The sequence below is a fragment of the Glycine max genome, chromosome 8 (genome assembly GCF_000004515.6).
Source record: "Glycine max cultivar Williams 82 chromosome 8, Glycine_max_v4.0, whole genome shotgun sequence".
NCBI lineage: Eukaryota > Viridiplantae > Streptophyta > Magnoliopsida > Fabales > Fabaceae > Glycine > Glycine max.
In genome coordinates this window covers 43,773,769-43,792,248 of record NC_038244.2, presented here as the reverse complement: position 1 = coordinate 43,792,248, position 18,480 = coordinate 43,773,769, and the positions used below count along the sequence as shown (strand labels likewise).

General features: G+C 33.8%; 2 protein-coding genes across 7 annotated transcripts; one reads left to right on the top strand and one right to left on the bottom strand.

Annotated features, from left to right (window-relative positions):
- Window positions 1-3,759: 3,759 nt before the first annotated feature.
- Window positions 3,760-7,255, top strand: LOC100805672 (scarecrow-like protein 21). Its single transcript, XM_003532114.3, has 2 exons — window positions 3,760-4,004; window positions 5,151-7,255. Exon 2 carries the CDS (start codon window positions 5,308-5,310, stop codon window positions 6,943-6,945), a length of 1,638 nt encoding a protein of 545 aa, XP_003532162.1. The 5' UTR covers window positions 3,760-4,004; window positions 5,151-5,307; the 3' UTR covers window positions 6,946-7,255.
- A 5,051-nt stretch (window positions 7,256-12,306) lies between these two features.
- WRKY35 (WRKY transcription factor 35) lies at window positions 12,307-18,323 on the bottom strand. Of its 6 annotated transcripts, none has more exons than XM_003530736.5 (6): window positions 17,684-18,323; window positions 15,962-16,138; window positions 15,113-15,662; window positions 14,848-15,013; window positions 14,606-14,764; window positions 12,307-13,125 (listed from the first exon to the last, which is right to left on the bottom strand). In XM_003530736.5, exons 1-6 carry the CDS (start codon window positions 17,882-17,884, stop codon window positions 12,645-12,647), a joined length of 1,734 nt encoding a protein of 577 aa, XP_003530784.1. In that variant the 5' UTR covers window positions 17,885-18,323; the 3' UTR covers window positions 12,307-12,644. The 6 variants fall into 6 exon arrangements, with proteins under 6 accessions (XP_003530784.1, XP_014634909.1, XP_014634910.1 ...); XM_014779423.2 differs by lacking the exon at window positions 17,684-18,323 and adding an exon at window positions 17,200-17,638; XM_014779424.3 differs by lacking the exon at window positions 17,684-18,323 and adding an exon at window positions 16,688-17,176.
- Between the last annotated feature and the right edge of the window lie 157 nt (window positions 18,324-18,480).

The window sequence follows — 18,480 nt, the reverse complement described above, 5'->3', positions numbered from 1 at the left end:
ACTTTTCTCAGTTAAAATTCTTTATTCAAACGCACAGAGATAATCTTGTGAACCTGAAATCTCATGAAAACATTATCAAACATCAGATTCCTTTTCTAACGAAAACTTAAATTGTAATTCACCACATTATGGTACATTATTATCTCCTTTTGTTAAACTCAAACTATGAGTAAGGAGACTACTTTTATTTCTATCATTTTTTATGTAATTTTCTCCAGAAATCTAATTAAGTAGTAACATTCTCCATGGTTAATGTCTTTCTCCCGTTTGTGCAGCACACATTTGGCCAGAGAAGTGTGAATATTGTTAAGAACACATTTTTTAAGTACTTTCTTTGATTATTATTTTGTATTAGGTGAAATTCATACATGGGTTACGTTTCATTAATTTGACAACGTGAGTCATATATTTAGAAGAATTCAAATAAAAGTCCACCATATATATGAAATAAAACGGAGTAGACCTTGAGTCTTTTTAAGAAAATCAAGTCACATGAGATGCTAGCGTGCGTGGAACGGTGGAAGAGAAATTTCTTTTTGCATAGAAACAAAATCAAAATATAATTGTTCACATTTGCAGCGTATAGTCTTTCTTTTCTTTTCTTTTCTTTTTTTGTGCAAGCGTACTACTAGTCTAGCTACTACTACAGATAAACTCTTCCTTTGATTTAGAATTATATCTGTTACCAAGAAGTAGGTTATTAAATGTGGTTCATTTTTATTATATTCAAACTCATTATCTATAACGTTTTAAAGATTTATCATGAGAAGATTTTTTTTTGCTTCCCACACTTATCTTCATGTTTGAACTCTAATGGGTAGAGTTCTTTCTGTATATAAATTATGTTAGCTTATAGTTTTGAGTCACTAAACTTATTTCTCTCTTCAAAAATAAATAAAAGTTTAAAAATTTGAAAGAAAGAGATCATGGATTTGAGTGCTCCTGTTAGTAAAAAAATTAACAATTAATATTTTTTAACTTGGTATATAAATAACATGATGAATGATTTATTTAATAGATTTGGAATAAGTTTTGATATCATGTTGAGATTAAATGATATAATTGAAAATCTTTGTATTTTTTTTATAAATATAAAAAGATAAGCTAGTAAAAAAGAAAAAATTAATCTAAATTCAGTGCACCCCTACGACGCCAAAAACCGAAGATTAACTGAAGATAGTTCTTCTAACTCAGATGTTGTGGGGAGCAAAATGAAATCCATGACAGTAATGCAAAGACATCATCAAAGACTCAGATATCAACACAGTAAAACTTGAAATAAGCAAATTGTCAAATTCAACATTAATGTCAAAATAATCTTTAATAGTATAATCAATTAACAAAATGATCCACGATGTGATATAATATTAAGATTAATTAAATTTTACATTAATTAATACTTTTACTCAAGTTTGTTTTATTTATATATTGTTTTGGTGAATGTTGTTATATATATATATATATATATATATATATATATATATATATATATATATATATATATTCAATTATTAAAAAATGCCGCCATAAATTTGTTAGAACGATAATAATAATAACACAACTAAATGAAAGAACGCCAGAAAAAAGTAATAAAAGCATATGAAAACGACCGTATATAATATTATTATATCTTGAAATAAAAAATAGAACAAACTACTTTTACACTGGTTTATATAACCCACTGCGTGTTACTTTTGGACTTCAATATTTTTTTTATCTTTAAATAAATTAGCTTTTATTTTTGTTTTAATTTTTTTTATGATTCATATTTATATAACAGTTAAGTCATCCATTTTTCTTTTTTAGTTTTCCATCCGTCTATCCTTTACAAAAATACTTTTTTTCAGATACAACTTTTACAAAAAATACTTATGTGACTGGCAAAGCTTCATCTCGCATTACCACATATTCATTTGTATTTTAAATAAAAATAAACATATTAATTCAGTGTGGGAGTTCTTACGCGTTTTCATTTTAAAGTTTTAAAGGTCACAAAAATGATGGAAGAAAATTAGAAGAACTAGACAAGAAAAATGATACACATTTGCATGCACGAAAAAATATATTTAAACTTTTTTTTAGCATATAAAGTACTTATTTATTTATTTATTTATTTTTAGGAAAAAAAATTGGATTTAAAAGGATGGGAGAGATGCAATAAAACGTGTAAAAGAGGCTGAAACCGCGTGGGGCCCGTTCCATGGAGACGCCAGCACATGCATCATTACGATGTTTACCATTCAATCCCATGACGTGTCCATGTCACTCAATCCCACTTTTCTATTTCTATTTCAAATAAATTAAGTGCCTAACTAAATTTTATTTCAATTTTTTAATATTTCAAGAGTTTTACACTGCTCACTTTTAAACCATCACAACTTCAAATTTTGATAACTATTGCATGAAAAATAATTAGTGTACACTCTTGTATATAAAAGTAATAAGTTTTATTGTTTAAAATAAAGAAGATGCTTCATATAAATTCATTTTTAAGTGTCAACTTGTTGGCAAGTTATATTACTGAATTTCCAGCTTATACAAAAACTTTAAATAAAGAGTTAGTTTGTGTTAATTTAAAAACTTTCCAGAACTAAAATCAATACTTGAATATGTCAATTCCTTGAAAAATGCCCCCTTTTACATTATGTTTTAATTTTTCTTTATATTTTTATTTATTTATTTCATGTGATAAAATGTTAAGCAACGAGTGAGAAGGAACAAAACTATAAAAGAATGTTTTCTTAAATAAAAAGAAAGGAATTTAAAAAGAAAAACAAAAATTGGAAATAATCGAGACTGTGTATGCATTGAGAGCCCATGAAACTATGTTATGATCTGTTGTAAGCAGTAACACATTGATCTTGTTTATCGAACTTTGGCTGGGTTGAAAAAACACTTTCTCATGACAGTAAATTTTGAGAGAAATTTGTTATTTAGTTATTCTATGCTTATATACTTTTTATTGTAAAAGGAAGTTAAGTAAAAATAACTTAATAAAAGTTATATACTAAAACGATATAATTTAACGTGATAAATAGTAAACTGCATACTTCTTTCAATTTTTGAAAGAAGTAAGAATTGAGAAATGTTTGTTCCTCTTCTGATCTAAAAAAGGTGCAAATTTTTTCTTTAAATTTTTTTACATATAATAAAACTTATACTAAAAGCACTCAAAATATGTATTTATGGATCAATTTGTTTAAACATAAAAAATAATTTTAAAATAAATATTTTTTTAAATAAACATAATTTATTTCTTAAAATAAGTAGAAATTATTTTTTTAAACAGAAATGATCATTTAAACAAACACACCAAAAAAAATAGAAAATTACTCATTTTATTAATAAATAAATTTACACAAACTAGTTATATATTTAATAAGATGACTTTTAATTGCAGACTGTAATAGAGTTGATATAACTCTAATCATGTAGAAATATATTACAATTTTTTTTAAAAATGACTCATGTCTCTTGTCTTAAAAGATAGAACATGATAGCTTTCTTTAACTAAAAATGTCAATGTAACGATCACCATCTTCGTTACAAAACATTTGAAAACGTAGATCAGGTATTTTAATATATAAATAATTATAATATTACAAATCCAAAGATATTCCAGAATAATTGAAGTGAATAAAAACAGATTGTCAAATTCATAATAAAAAAGTTAACAAAGCTTAAATCATAAACAGGATTGTGATAACGTGACAATGTAATCAAAGTCTATATTTAAATTAAGTGCGATGTTAGAGTCAAAAAAGTAATTTGACACAAGAAGGAGACTTTCTATGTAGGCGTCCATATAAAATGGCAAAAATGCAATTCACAAACTTTGTGACTTGCCATGTGTTCCAAGATATAATCTCCAACTCCAAAACAAAACCTTTTTACACGACACATGTGTATGTGCAAGATAAATTCTCTTTCAGTTTGAGGTGCAAATCCAACTTGGTCATCACTGGTTCCGAGTGATCTTGCTTCAGATCAGGTTTTTTGCTGAGGTGAGAGAGCCTCATAAACTATTGAACTTCTCCCTTTTTTCCTGGTTTGTGTGATTGATTGATATCATGAAGTGTTTGTGCTTGCTAAGTTGATTTCTTGATGATTGTGTTTCATCTTTTTTCAGGTATCAGAGAGAAAAAATATATATATTATTTTTCCTTCTTTAGTTGTTTTGATTGAATTTGTGAAAAAGGGTTGTTGTTTGAGTCATGGCATGTTCAACTTTGAGAAATTATTTTTACCTCTTTCTGGTTTATATTTATGTTTTGCCTTTGCTTTTCAATTGTTGTTGGGGAAAAAGATTATAAATCTGTGTTTTTACAGTGTGTTTGAATATGGATTAGAATGCATGCATACCTTCAAGTGGTAGTTAAATGTTTAAGGTTTAGAACTGTTTCATATAAACTTTTTTTTTCTTTGTGTGTTAATTAAGCTCAAGGTTTAGAGTATACTCTCAGAATTGAAAACGATGTACCGCATGAGGGAGCCATTTCTGAAAAACTTAATCTTTTTACTTTCTTCATTAAGGATAAATAAAGAAGAAAAAGAAGAAGGGTCTTGCTTCAAGTAGCAGTAGGTGTACCAAATTCATTATATAGTCTAAAGTTTTATCTTTAGTTTACTTTTTTATATTTTTTTATTGCATAAATTTGAAAGCACAGAAGCATAAACTGGCTGGTGATTGCCATGAGTAATCAAAGGGGTGCTGTGCTGACAAACTTAAATATTCAAATAGACTGGTAAATTTGCATTTTAATGTGGAGGTTGAGAACTATTATATCCTGCTCATGTGGATACTGAAAATTATACACGGTCTCTTTTGGTGTGCTGTTTATTTTTATAGCTACATGAATCTGGGAAATATAGACTGTTTTGTCTAGAAGCTTACTCTTCTGGTTTTGAAATGCAACCAATCTTAATAAAAACTTCACATCCCAATTCTTACTATTTTCTGACCTTTATGTGAATAATACATCCATTACGCCTTTACACCTAACCTCAAGGAATAACACATTTGGGCAACAACCACTACATTACATTTTTCAATCAGTATCAATAGACTGTCTTTGTTTTCCTTTTTTACAGTTTCAGTTATCTTTGTTAACTATCATATTTGTCTAAATTGTTTTCTTAACCTTCTGCAGAACAACTCAGATTTTCAGTACACTGCTACTGCCAAGCAGAAGTTAAATTAGTGTGGATAATGATTGCCACGCTTGAAGACTAGAAGCAATAATTCAGCAGTGTTTGTGTCAAGATCCTTTGCAGCGTGAGTATATCAAAGAACTGGGCTAGTTCTCAATGCAAACACCTCAGAATCATAAAATTTCTTATGGCTCTGGTGGGTTCTATGTTGAGCCTGTGCAAAATTTGGACTCATATTGCATACCATCAAGCGAGAACATAGACAATTACTCTTCCTCTGATAACAGCAGCCAAACAACCTACCCTTCAGTCCAAACTTTAGAACAATATTGCACCCTTGAATCTGCTTCCACAGGCAACAGTTTCCCTAGCCAAAATTCTCCACCTGCTCTCAGTTTCTCATCTAACAATAGTCTGTTGTCAAAGCTAGAGTCAAACTCATATGTGTTAAGGCCACAGCATTCTCTTGAAATTGCTAGTGGTTCACCCGAGGATGATTCTTATTTGACGCATGACCTTGATGGCCTGACACATAAGATAAGAGAGCTGGAAACTGCTATGCTGGGACCTAATGCAGATATGCTAGATATCTATGGTACCGTAATTCCAGAACCTGATTCATTTTTGTTAGAGGCTGAGAAGTGGAAGAAAATGATGGAAATATCATGTAGAGGGGATTTAAAAGAGATGCTTTATATGTGTGCAAAAGCAATGGCTGTGAATGATATGGAGACAACTGATTGGCTGGTGTCTGAGTTGCGTAAGATGGTGTCCATTTCGGGCAATCCGATTCAGCGACTGGGAGCATACATATTGGAGTCCTTTGTTGCAAGGATCGGTGCTTCAGGAAGCACAATCTACAAATCCTTGAAATGTAGTGAGCCTACTGGTAATGAACTACTTTCTTACATGAATGTGCTTTATGAAATTTGTCCATACTTCAAGTTTGGTTACATGTCGGCAAATGGAGCAATTGCTGAAGCTCTGAGGGAGGAAAGTGAAGTCCACATAGTTGACTTTCAGATTGGCCAGGGAACCCAGTGGGTGAGCCTGATTCAAGCTCTTGCTCGCCGCCCTGTAGGCCCCCCGAAGATCCGAATATCAGGTGTTGATGACTCCTATTCGGCCTATGCCAGGAGAGGAGGGCTTGATATTGTTGGGAAAAGGTTATCCGCACTTGCACAGTCATGTCATGTACCCTTTGAGTTCAATGCTGTAAGAGTACCTGTTACTGAGGTGCAACTTGAAGACCTTGAACTTCGCCCTTATGAAGCTGTGGCAGTGAACTTTGCCATTAGTCTGCACCATGTGCCAGATGAAAGTGTGAACAGTCACAATCATCGTGACCGATTGTTGAGATTAGCTAAGCAACTGTCTCCTAAGGTGGTGACTCTGGTTGAGCAGGAATTCAGCACCAACAATGCGCCGTTCTTGCAGCGCTTCGTTGAGACAATGAACTACTACTTGGCTGTTTTTGAATCAATCGATACTGTTCTTCCAAGGGAGCACAAAGAGAGGATTAATGTGGAGCAGCATTGTTTGGCTCGCGAAGTTGTCAACTTAATAGCATGTGAAGGAGAAGAAAGAGTTGAACGTCACGAGCTTCTGAATAAGTGGAGAATGCGTTTCACAAAGGCTGGATTTACACCTTATCCATTGAGCTCCGTTATTAATTCTTCAATCAAGGATCTTCTGCAGAGCTACCATGGACACTACACTCTAGAAGAGAGAGATGGTGCACTATTTCTTGGTTGGATGAATCAAGTTCTTGTTGCATCTTGTGCTTGGAGATGAAAATCCTATAACAGTTCATTTTTGTTACTCCAGGCTTCTAGTTAGGTTATGTATCATCCTTAACTTCTTCATACAATTTCTCCTCACTTCATAGTCAAATTACTGTTCTGTAAGAGAGCTTCCTTAGTCTTTATGTCAGCAATGCAAGTAATATCAAGAAAAACTATATATCCTGAAATTTTCTGAGGTGTATTTTAGAACATGTAATCCTTACCAAAGGTCAGAGTGATGCCAATCTATAACTGCAAAGCATGTAAGATGAAATCTATAGCAAAACAATGAGTATGAAACTTCTATTTCTTAGCTCTTACTACAGTTCCGTTTTCTAAGCTTAATTGCATTTCTCCTAAACTGGGTTGGGTCAGAGTCTTCATATTCACAAGTACCACTGCAGCACTAGCAATTATCCTACAAACCCTCTCACTGTTCCTTATATTGTTTACTCTTCTGGTAACTTTATACACGAATCTCCATGCTACTTGAATTTAATTGAATATGGGTATATTCTAATTTGAAAATGATTTGAATTATTTGGCATTGGCAACTACAAGATGGATTTATAAGCTTTCTTCTTCGTAGATTTCCTTTGGCAGCATCAATTTTTGCCATAGAACCATTTGATATGGGGATCTCCAATACTAACTGCTGTCAAAGTTTTGTGTGACACATTCTACCCCTCACATATATATACTAATAATAAAAGAAATAAGAAATCAAAATTAATTAAAAGTTTTTTTTTAAAATACATTTAAATACAAGTTTTTCAAAAGAGTAAAAGACTCACATTCACTTTTCTAACATCATAATAAAACTTGTCCAAATAAATAATAAATTATCTCGCATCAAAACAAGACTTGTCCAAGACTTCATGCAATTAATATAGAACCCTATATCTCAATGTCACATCCTAGCATTATGTTCCTGTATCTTTTAGCATGAGGTTCTTCATAGTCATCCACCTAACTATCTGCTCCCACGAACACAAGGCTCAAGATCATCATAGGATCCAAACACAAATAGCACATGGAGAGTGAGTTATCACATTCCTAACTAATAGAGAGAAACAACAACATGTAGATATACATATCATATAAACGAAATATAACTTACTTAAACATAGCTCATGTCATTCCATCACTTTGTCACATAACATCACAACACAACACGTCTCATTCATTTTCACATCATTCATGTACTCAAGGATCAAAACACAATATCACTAAATCAATCAATATTGATCAATACACAAGTGTTATGCAATAGATACACTAAGACTCAATCCTATATGCAATGTGATATCATGTCAGTGAAAAATCTCGTCAGGCGCATAGGAGTACATGACAAGACAAACCACACACTAATAAATCAAGTCACTCTCACTAGGTAAAATCATAGGGAGACCAGTCGGGATCACGCTGTTTCACAAGAATGCTTCAACCATGTGGGTTCGGCACAAGTTTAAAGGAGCACTCAAACTAGGTGTATTTACCCCCAAGACCTACACTCCGAAGAGTCCTTCAGGGCCTCTCCCTCCAAAACACACGACTCCTCAATTGTTCTCAAAATAATTTTATCTCGTCGCGCTTGTGATTAAACTCGTCCGGTCCCCTCAGTGGTTCCCATCACAATACTCGTCGCTCTTACAGGATCTTATAGTCGTGTGATTATACTACAATTCATAGCTCACAATTCAATGCACATATATATTACAAATCAATACATACTCAATTTATCACATACACTCGGTTTCAATCACAATTGTATAATCTCAATTAAACATGTTATCACACCTCATGAATCATATACACTTTACCTATGAACTATGCAATACACACGACTCTTCAATTGTTCTCAAAATAATTTTATCTTTTCGCGCTTGTGATTAAACTTGTTGGGTCCCCACAATAGATCCCATCAAAATATTTGTCGCGTAAAAACTTGTCATCTTTTAAGGGTCTTACAATTGTGTGATTGCACAGTTTATAGCTCACAACCCAATACACATGTATTTCTCCATTCATCATAGGTTCACTTTATCACATACTCACAATTTGAAGCATAATTTCATAATCTCATTATAACAATTTATACAAAAGGTTTGTCACAACATGGGGAGTAAAACCCCTCAAATAATTTCACACAATTATATCAAAATCAATTAATCAAAATCATAGGTATAAATAAAACACCAAGGGCACTCAATTTTATCAACCAATTCGCATCAGAACATCAATATTGTATTTATAATCATACTGGAAAAATTATAATTCAATAAACATCCTAAAATAAACCTCAATTTAATCCTCTAAGGATCCCTACACATATTCATTCTAACCTCAATTGTGATAAACTCATCTCTTACCTCTAAGCGGGATCACGTGTGTATTCTGACAGAGATAGCGGCATCTCTAGTAATTTCCTGAGATTCTTCAAGTTTTTCCTCTGATTTGCTCTGATAGGGTTTCCAAGCGTTAGAGAGAAGGGAAAGAGATTAAAGTCTTCATTTTGTACTGGCTTCGTGCGATTCACGTTTCTCTCTCTGTGAATTATTTTACAAATCCCAACGGTAAAGATGTGCGGATTTGAATTGCGAATCATGTATCAAAATTTCATGACAATCCAACGGTTAATGAATCCGGGATCATAGTTTTACTGGGACAAATTTTGGATCTTTGCGGGAAAAGAGAAAGCTACAATGCGAAGGGAATTTCTCTCACCTTCAATATTATTTCAAAATTTCCAATGGTGAGAATGCTCGGAAATGAGTTGCGAACCTGGTTCTGAAATATCACGACGATCCAAAGTCCGAGATCGTCGTTTTACTAAGACAAATTTGAGTGAGTGTATGCGGAAAAAAGAAAGGATTTTGGAAAAGAAAATGAGAAAACGAAATTAAGAGGAAGAGGAGACTATCGTCACGTCTGAAAACATACCTAACATTTCTTTATTTATAACTAGGGTACTCACAACCTATTATTTACTTATTTTTCTTATTTTATAAAAAGGAATTCTATTTTATTTCCTATCAAATGAATAAATCAAATATTTTTTTATTTTCCTTCAAACCATTATTTTAATATAGTTATTTCTCCTTATTTATTTAATTATAAAAATCTCACCATTTTTTAAAACTTTATTTCTCTTTTTTTTTAACTAAAAAACCTTTTTAATTTATTTACCACAAATGAGATGTTATATTTTGCAATTACCATGACTAGTTAGCAACACAGATAGTGAAGACAAGGATAAAAACTGTTTCAAGAATGTGTACAGGGCAAACTGTTTCTTCTTGATATTCTATTACATGACCTGAACTTTTATTGGTCTTTCCTTTAACCTTAGATAAAAGGTGATGAGAATAGTTTGTTATCTAATTGGGAGGTTATATGATAAGCAGGCAGATAAGGAAATTTAAATATCTGGATCCTCCCAAATTTGTGGAGGGAAGTTAGTGCATTTTTGTTTTGCCGTTAGAAATGTTGTGTTGCATTCCAATGCAGATCTAACGAATGAACGGAGAAGGGTGGAGATCCGTTGGCCAACGTACGTTTGCTGCCCCGCCAATGGATTCCAAAACATACGTGTAGCATTTGGTTTGTGCAGGTTATATGCTAGAAGGGCTTAACTTGCTGAACTTAAGATGGATCTAGGCTAAGCCAGGTTCGGAACACAAGGTTTTACTATTGAGTACACAAGTCACTTGGTAAGGAGAAAATGGATTACATGCGGATGAAGATCGAACAGTTTGTATTTTAAATGTGTATGTTAAGTCAAATTAATGAAATGATACAAGTCCAAGTGAATAAAAAAAGAAAGAAACAGGTTCTACCATATATCTTGTGAGCCTTGAAGTCACGGATGTATTGTGGGGTAAATGAAAGTACAAGAAGCAAATAATTTACAGTGAAACCGTGTTGTTGAGCCTAGAAATAACTGTACGGTAGCCAGAGTTTTCCATTGGATGATCATTGACTCATTGTTTGTGATCATATTCTCCTTTTTCTGAAACTTAACTATTTCTTTGCTGTATGTTTCTGGCTTCCTAGGAGCATAGCGCGTATGGATTGAAATATGGTATCACAAAGGAATGGCTTAGTCAAATTAGTTGTCCCCTAGAGTACAAAGACTTCTTGGAGACAAAAACAAAGCATCACAGACTTGTCTGTCTGAGACAAGTGTCTACTTTTTTTACTATTTGTAATAACTGTCTTCAGTTGATTTAAATTTAGTAGTAACATTTCATGCCTTTTAGTTACAATAGCAATATGACTTGAGCTAGAAGCCAACAACACATGACTTACAAAGTATTTATAATTTATATGAATTCCTTTTAAAGCCATATCTAAAATTAGACACAAGATACCAACTCTTACTGTCTGCAGTGCACCGCTTGGTCTGAAAAGTTGCCCCACAAATCAATGACACTGAAACATTGTTGTGACCTTTTTTACCATGAGTTATTTCATTGAGCATTAATTTTTACATTTACATATATTTGCAGCAAATGAAAGAATTCAAACAATCAAACTATTTATTTTCTTTTCTTCTTTGAGGAAAAGAAGAAAAGAAAATTTGCAGTTTCAGACTTTCAGTGGCTTTTCCGCAACTTGTGCTAGTTATCGCATATGAACCTGTAGATTCAAGTTTTATTCAATCTACAGTGACTTTTAAGTGTGTTTAGCATTTATGAAATTGATTTTGCAAAACTAATTTTAAAGTAAAGTCAGAAGTGATTAATGTTTGAATTCTTTATTCTAATAACAAATTGGCAGCGAAACTGAAAAAAAAAAATTCCATCCAGTATAAACTATCTAAAGTTACTTCAAGTGCAAATCAATGTTAAATCTAAAATCAATTAATCAACCTGAATTCATGAAACTGGACATGTAAACATTTATCTAAACTCACACTAACATGACAAACCCAAATCAATTTTAAATCTATAATCAATTCATCAACATGAAATGAAAGTAAACATGTAAACATTTATCTAAATTCACATGTTTTATACCCATGTTTTAATCTACATTTTCAAACAAACAATCCACTTCTGACCAAAAGTTAGTGAGGGTAGCTTCTGCGTCTCTTTTGGATTAGACTTGAGTTCAAAACATCTATTATACCACAAGTATTTGCCTCACAGTAAATAGTATGCACAAAATAGTCTTAGAAATCAAACGTGTACAACTTCAGTGTTAACTCGTGCTTTCCATCGAATTCCACTAATATCAAACACAACAAATAACACCCCAACTTCTTTTGTCATGCGGGGTATGTATGCCTTTAAACCAAGGCTGAGCAACTCTGGCTAACATGAATTTACAGTAATCCTATGGAATTAAATCCAAGAGTTCAAGAACAGGCTAAAAGCTACTTCTTATAAATAGTTGAATCCAAACACTTTTACAAGGTTTTTTGTTGAAGCAACTTTGGTATAAGCTTCATATTTGTACAGAAGAAATCTGTATATAAATTATACAAACATCAATTAGATTTAAGAGTCAACCTGAAGGGGCACAGCTACTGCTAATTCTGCTAAAGAGCAGCTCTTATCATATAAAGATATGAACATAAAAGAACTATCAGCATTTCCGAAGAGAAAATGAGGAGCTATGCCTTTAAAGCTTTACCCGCCAAAAAAAAAGGCAAAATGGAACTCAGAATTTCATTTTATTTAATTTTTTGTTTTACAAACAATTTCAAGGACCCATTAGTATTCTCCCTATGTTCTGAGGGCAAGGATAAGCAGAATGGTTTAAAGATGGACCATCACTTGGATTTTCTTTAGAACCATATGGGTTAGAGTTGTTATTTAGAACACCAAAGTACCCCGGCGCGGTCGTGGTATGAACGAACTTGAAATTGGAATTGCTGGTGTGAATTTGACTATCCCCAAATTCAGAAAGCATCATTCTCCCTTGACTGTTTGATGTGTTTTCGGCAGCTGGGCTAATTCCCATCCCAAGGTCAAGGCTGATGGTATCACTTTCTTCGGGCCTAACTCTTGTCTGTCCACTTGCACTTGCTGGTCCTGCCATGTCATGGCAACTATTCCTTGCAGTTGGTACATCATGATTGTGTTTCCCCTCATACGTGGTAATCACAGCTTTTGGATCATGAGATGCCCTCTCCACGTGTTTTCTAACGGGGCAACCGGTGTTCGTGCATTTGTAATAACTCCTGAATAATAAAGTGAGCATTATAAGAAACAAGATTATGCAAAAATATGTAGCACCACATTGTTGTCAAATAGCCAAAAAACTCAGTGAGCAGCCAACCTCATCAAGGTTCCATGTACACACATTTCATTTACATTCCATGTTTTGAAGTTCTAGCCAAAAAAACAACATACGATTACACTACAGAGGAAACACAAGATTATACACTATAGTGTTGACAGCCATATTAATAATCTTCTCATAAAATAGAAAGGTATGAAATTTGAGATGCATGAAAGGAGTAGCATCCAGTTTGCATCTGCAATCTTACAGGTCATTCCTAGGACAACTATTACACCACCAAAACTGGCAGAACATAATAATATAGTTCAATATATAAATACTTCCTTCCAAGTGCCAGGCAGCTTCAGAAAATTACATCAACATTAAAACAACAGACCTTATTGTAAAATTGGGGTCAACTATGCCAATCATGAATAAAAACTAATAGGAAGTCCAGACAGTTGGGTTGAGATAATCACTACTTGTTTCAGTAGGGGGCACATGCTTATAAGGAATGCATGTTCTCAGACAACGAGAAAACTACAGCTAATATTTCATTTCCAATATCATGACGTAGAAAAGAACAATATTTGGCTAACATGGCAGCATACTGTGAAGGAAAAAACTTTATAACACCTAAATCCTAAAATCTTGACAATCATTAGATAGTAGAAAGCCTTCATTTCCAATCATGCAAGCCAGTGGATATCATACTGCCTTTACTTTTCCCCTAAATTGCCTTATAACTTACTATTAGTCTACAATCATGACTACACTAACATTGATATATTTTCTCTGGGAGCATAGGAGCATCAACACATATTCATCCACGCGTTCTTGATATCCAAGTATCTAACAGTATACTATTACTGTTGCATGAACCTCTCAGTTGACATTTCTTTGCAAATTCTTAGCAATAATGCTCTTACAGTCAATTTGCTTCCTTAAACATAATGTATTTGACCATTATTACAATTTCTTTTTAACCCACCATCACCAACTTTCCTTAATGAAAATACCATGCTGGTATATAACATCAATATCCCTCACACCAACATCCTATTACCTAATGTAATTTCACAATTATTTCATATTTGAATTTCATGAGTCAAGGAAAACAATACAATCTCCTTAACGAAATATTCAAAATGCTTTGGAATAAATCTGTGTAAGCAGATTTACAGTTTAGAATATGCATCATTTCAGAACATATTATAGTAACTACTCTCTTTCCTATTCTAGAATATATTATAATACATCACTCCTCTGAGTGAGATGAGGTTGGAGGTTGTCTAACCCTTCTTTACCGTAAGCAAAACACTAAAATAGTTTAATAATATACATGCCAAAACAGCCTTTGATAAAGAACATCTTTTCAGATTTCAATTGGATATCATCAATTTTGATTATGCTGTATAGTCGTCAATGAGAGGACATACCTAGGGTTAGGATTGCCTCTCACCACCTTCTGCCCATACTTGCGCCAGCGATAGCCATCATCCAAGATATCAACCTCACTCAGAGTTTGTACAACAACACGTGGCTCCCGGATAGGCTTAACTACAGGAGTGATGTCAGCAATTCCAACGTCCATTTTTCTGCTCAACAAAAACTTGTGATCATCGGCAATTATACATAAGCAGCAGAAAGAAACTAAGAGCTTTGGGAGAAATTGTCAAACCTTCGCTTTGAGAAGGGATCATCATCATCAACCTCATCATTATTCCGGTTTGACAAAACCCCCAAACCATCTAGATCACCATCATTTGTTGCTACAGGCAATAACTCTGGTTTACCGTCGGGCTCAGCCAGGTGAGACCCCTGGCCACACATATTGGATCCTTTGTCTACAATTCAAGAATTAGAAGAAAAAGAAAGCCACATTATTTGGTTTACATTAAGTAGGAATAAAATGGAATCAATAAGAAGCATCTAGCAGGTATTACCATCTCGGCTAGTCAAAGAAGCTTTATCAGATCTGTCTTCTTGCACAGACATTATAGTTCCTGCAGAGTAACGGCGGTTTGGTTGAGGTTTAGGATGATCATGTGTTCCCTTGTAAATTATCTCAGTGATTTGTCCATCATGGGAGCGTTCAAATAGTTTCTTAACTTCACAGTTAGGATGTGTACATTTGTAATAACTGCGTGGAAATTCACTTCCTTTAACATGTTTTTGCCCATATTTTCTCCAGTTGTATCCATCATCAGATACTCGCTCAGCTGCAACGGTAAGTCCACTACCTCTATTGTCAACTTGTGATGCTTGAAGCCCAGTTGTTATGTTGCTCCTAGGGTTCAATTCATCCAAATCACCTTCAACACGGGCACTAGCTCCTGAGCAATCCATTTGAACAGGCGATGATAGACTTAATTCATTTGAAGGGGATGCTGACTCATTTTTTACTAAGGCTGATGAATCAAAAGCTTGAGCTTTTCCTTGACTGTCTATTTGAGTAGATTTTTCACTTGCATGGTTGTCAAAGTCTGCGGGAACCTTAAATAAGTGAATAGCATTGAATCAGTACCATGCAACCAGTAATCTTCAAAACAACATTAATCAAAGCGTGAAACATGACAACCAAATCTGTTTCTAGTTAGCATTTTTAAACCCCTGTGCATCCCCCAGCCCTAATAGTGAAAAGATTATAATACTTAGGGACTGATTTAGTCTGAAATGACAATGACAAAGTGATGAATAGCAGCAAAATATTTAACTACTTATCTTATCCTGTTGACAAAGTGATCAGATATATTCATCAGTTTTACTAGCAGTAACATCAAGTAATTCATTACCATATTTGATCCACTGTGTGGTTTAAACTCAAAGAAGCTAGGTTTTCTCTCATCAACGGTATTGCTATTGAAGCACACAGTGGTTACAGGAAATGTAGCAGATGCAGCAGAAGTCATGGAACCATATGCTGTTTGATGAAGCAAAGAAAGCGACCCTGTAGTCGGTGAAGGTTCCACCTACAGGGTATACAAGAAAGTAATATATAATCTACAGCCCTCTAAGTTGGCAAATGCTGAAGCAAAAGAACAATCATAAAATCAAATATATAAACATATACACTTAAAAAATAAATTCTCAGAGCAACAAATGAAAAAAGCAGGAAAAAATAACAGGAAGTTTCAGAAAAAAACAGTAGCCAATGATGGACCATGAAAAATAACAGACAGAAAGTACGTATACAATAATCTGAGTTAACCACAAAATCGAGCAGATTTATCAGCTATTTGTGCAGAGAGACCCAATTACAATTGAGCAAATACAAAGTTCATCATTTTCAATCCAAGATAACATCACATGCTGTTCATTTAGAGTTTATCCAACATGATAGCCCAGTGCATCATGGCATGTGGGAGTTATATAAACACAACTCAGAAAAGCCGTTCCCACGTCAATATTGCACAGCATTCTGCACAAATTAGGACCACCCACACTATTACACATTAAGATTTTACAAAATCTTGATGTATTTTTGTGCTTTCACAAAAAAAAAACAAATCTTAACCCACAATCTTTCTCACATTCCTCATGCTATTCCCATGTCAAGCCATACAGAACTAAAATGGATCCACTAATCCTTGGCAATGCATTTATTCTTTTGTTCCACACATATAAATAGGGAAAAGGAAAAGTATTTCCTGTAAAACCTGCAATGCAACACCGTTGAAAACAAAAAGGGAAAGCACCGACGACGCAAAAGGAAGATTCAGTATGTGAAAAAACAACACTGACGCAAAAGAAAATGAGAATGATGAGTGATCCTAATAAGAGAAAGTCATATTCCAACACAACACCGTATTGAGCATAAAGCAAAGAATACAGAATTCAATAAGAGCAAGCATCAGAATCTCACGGTCCCAACAAAAAGCAGTAGCCACCCATATAATAAAATCTATCAAAGTGAAAAAGATCAAACACAAAAAATGGGCCAACCCTAATTACAAAAATTAAATTAAAATAATTAAAAAAAGCAAAACAAAATTAGCCTTGGCCACCAGATTAAATAAGCACATATACTCACTCTGTCACACACACACATCGAATTTTCCATGAAACAAACAGCATCTTCAATTCATCAACATTAAAATCACGCTATTTTTTATAAATAAATAAATAAATATATATTCCTTCCAAGGCATAATACTGCCCCATATGCCCCATTTGGATGCCCTTGGCATTTACATGAAAATCACACCGAAAAGAACAAATTTTTTATACGCCACTCACACTGGATGGACTTCAACTCACTCGGGTCAAGTAAAAACATTTAAACACACCTTTGACCAAGTTCAACTCAAAAAGAATTTATAAAATTTAAAAAAATAAAAAGCACCCAGAAATGAAAATCACGTTTTGCCAACGAATTCACTTACCCATTTCTTTCTTTATTCTTTTTCGGAGCAATTTAACGGATCAAACCCGAACCTTGAACCCAGCCCCAAAAATGAGAAACCCTAGAAAATTAAAAAAAAATTGAAGGCAATCATTGACTACTGAGTACTAACCTTCATGTTGGAGAGCAGCACCGGCGACTCGAGAAACGACGTCGGACTGAGCCCCGGCGAAATCGTGACGCACGGGGAGCGGGAGATCGGGAGCTTAGCCGGCGACAGGAGCTTGTACCTTGCTCCCGCGGGGGCCGGAGCTGCGTCGGCGGCGGAATTGGGCCGATTCGGATCGTCGGAGAGGGCTTCGCCGGCGTCCATTGCGGTGTAGAGAGAGAAAGTATCTCTCTGTGTGAAAGAGAGAGAGGGGGGGTTGTTGAGTCAAAGGAGAAGAAGAAGATGAAGGCCGAGAGAGAAGGGCAAAAGGGTCATTTCAGGGGAAGGGTATGTGTGTGTGAAATGTGAATGTAGAGAGTGAGACATAGTTTTAGTTGTAAGGATGGATCTCTCATCTCTCTCTCAGAAACTGAATTGTTAATGTGTGTTGTGTTGGGTCATTGGGTTTTCATTTTAAACGTTTTGTCTGTGATTCTTTCTTCTCTTTTTCAATCTGGTCGTGTGTGTGCTGCTGCTATGTATACTACTCCTCAACTCCACCCCCCCACGTTATAGAACTGTGATAATAGCATATTTCTTAGTAGAAGTAGTGCTAACAAGATTGTACTTTTTAACGTGTTCTTTTATGAGAAAAATAATTATTCACTAATTATCTGTTTATAGTTTATCATGTATTGATTTATTAATTTTTAAAATAATTATTTTAAAGTAATTTAAATAATAATTTATAATTAGATAATTTTATAAATTTATTTTACATTAATCATATTAGATAAGCATTAAACTCTTCTACTTTTATA

Excerpts from the sequence above, each read along its gene's own strand:
- LOC100805672 (XM_003532114.3), top strand. The coding sequence starts at position 5,308 with ATGCAAACACCTCAGAATCATAAAATTTCTTATGGCTCTGGTGGGTTC.
- WRKY35 (XM_003530736.5), bottom strand. The coding sequence starts at position 17,884 with ATGGACGCCGGCGAAGCCCTCTCCGACGATCCGAATCGGCCCAATTCC. Across the intron at positions 16,139-17,683 it reads TGCTGCTCTCCAACATGAAG|GTGGAACCTTCACCGACTAC; the intron begins GTTAGTACTCAG and ends TATACCCTGTAG. Across the intron at positions 14,765-14,847 it reads GATCCCTTCTCAAAGCGAAG|AAAAATGGACGTTGGAATTG; the intron begins GTTTGACAATTT and ends TTTGTTGAGCAG.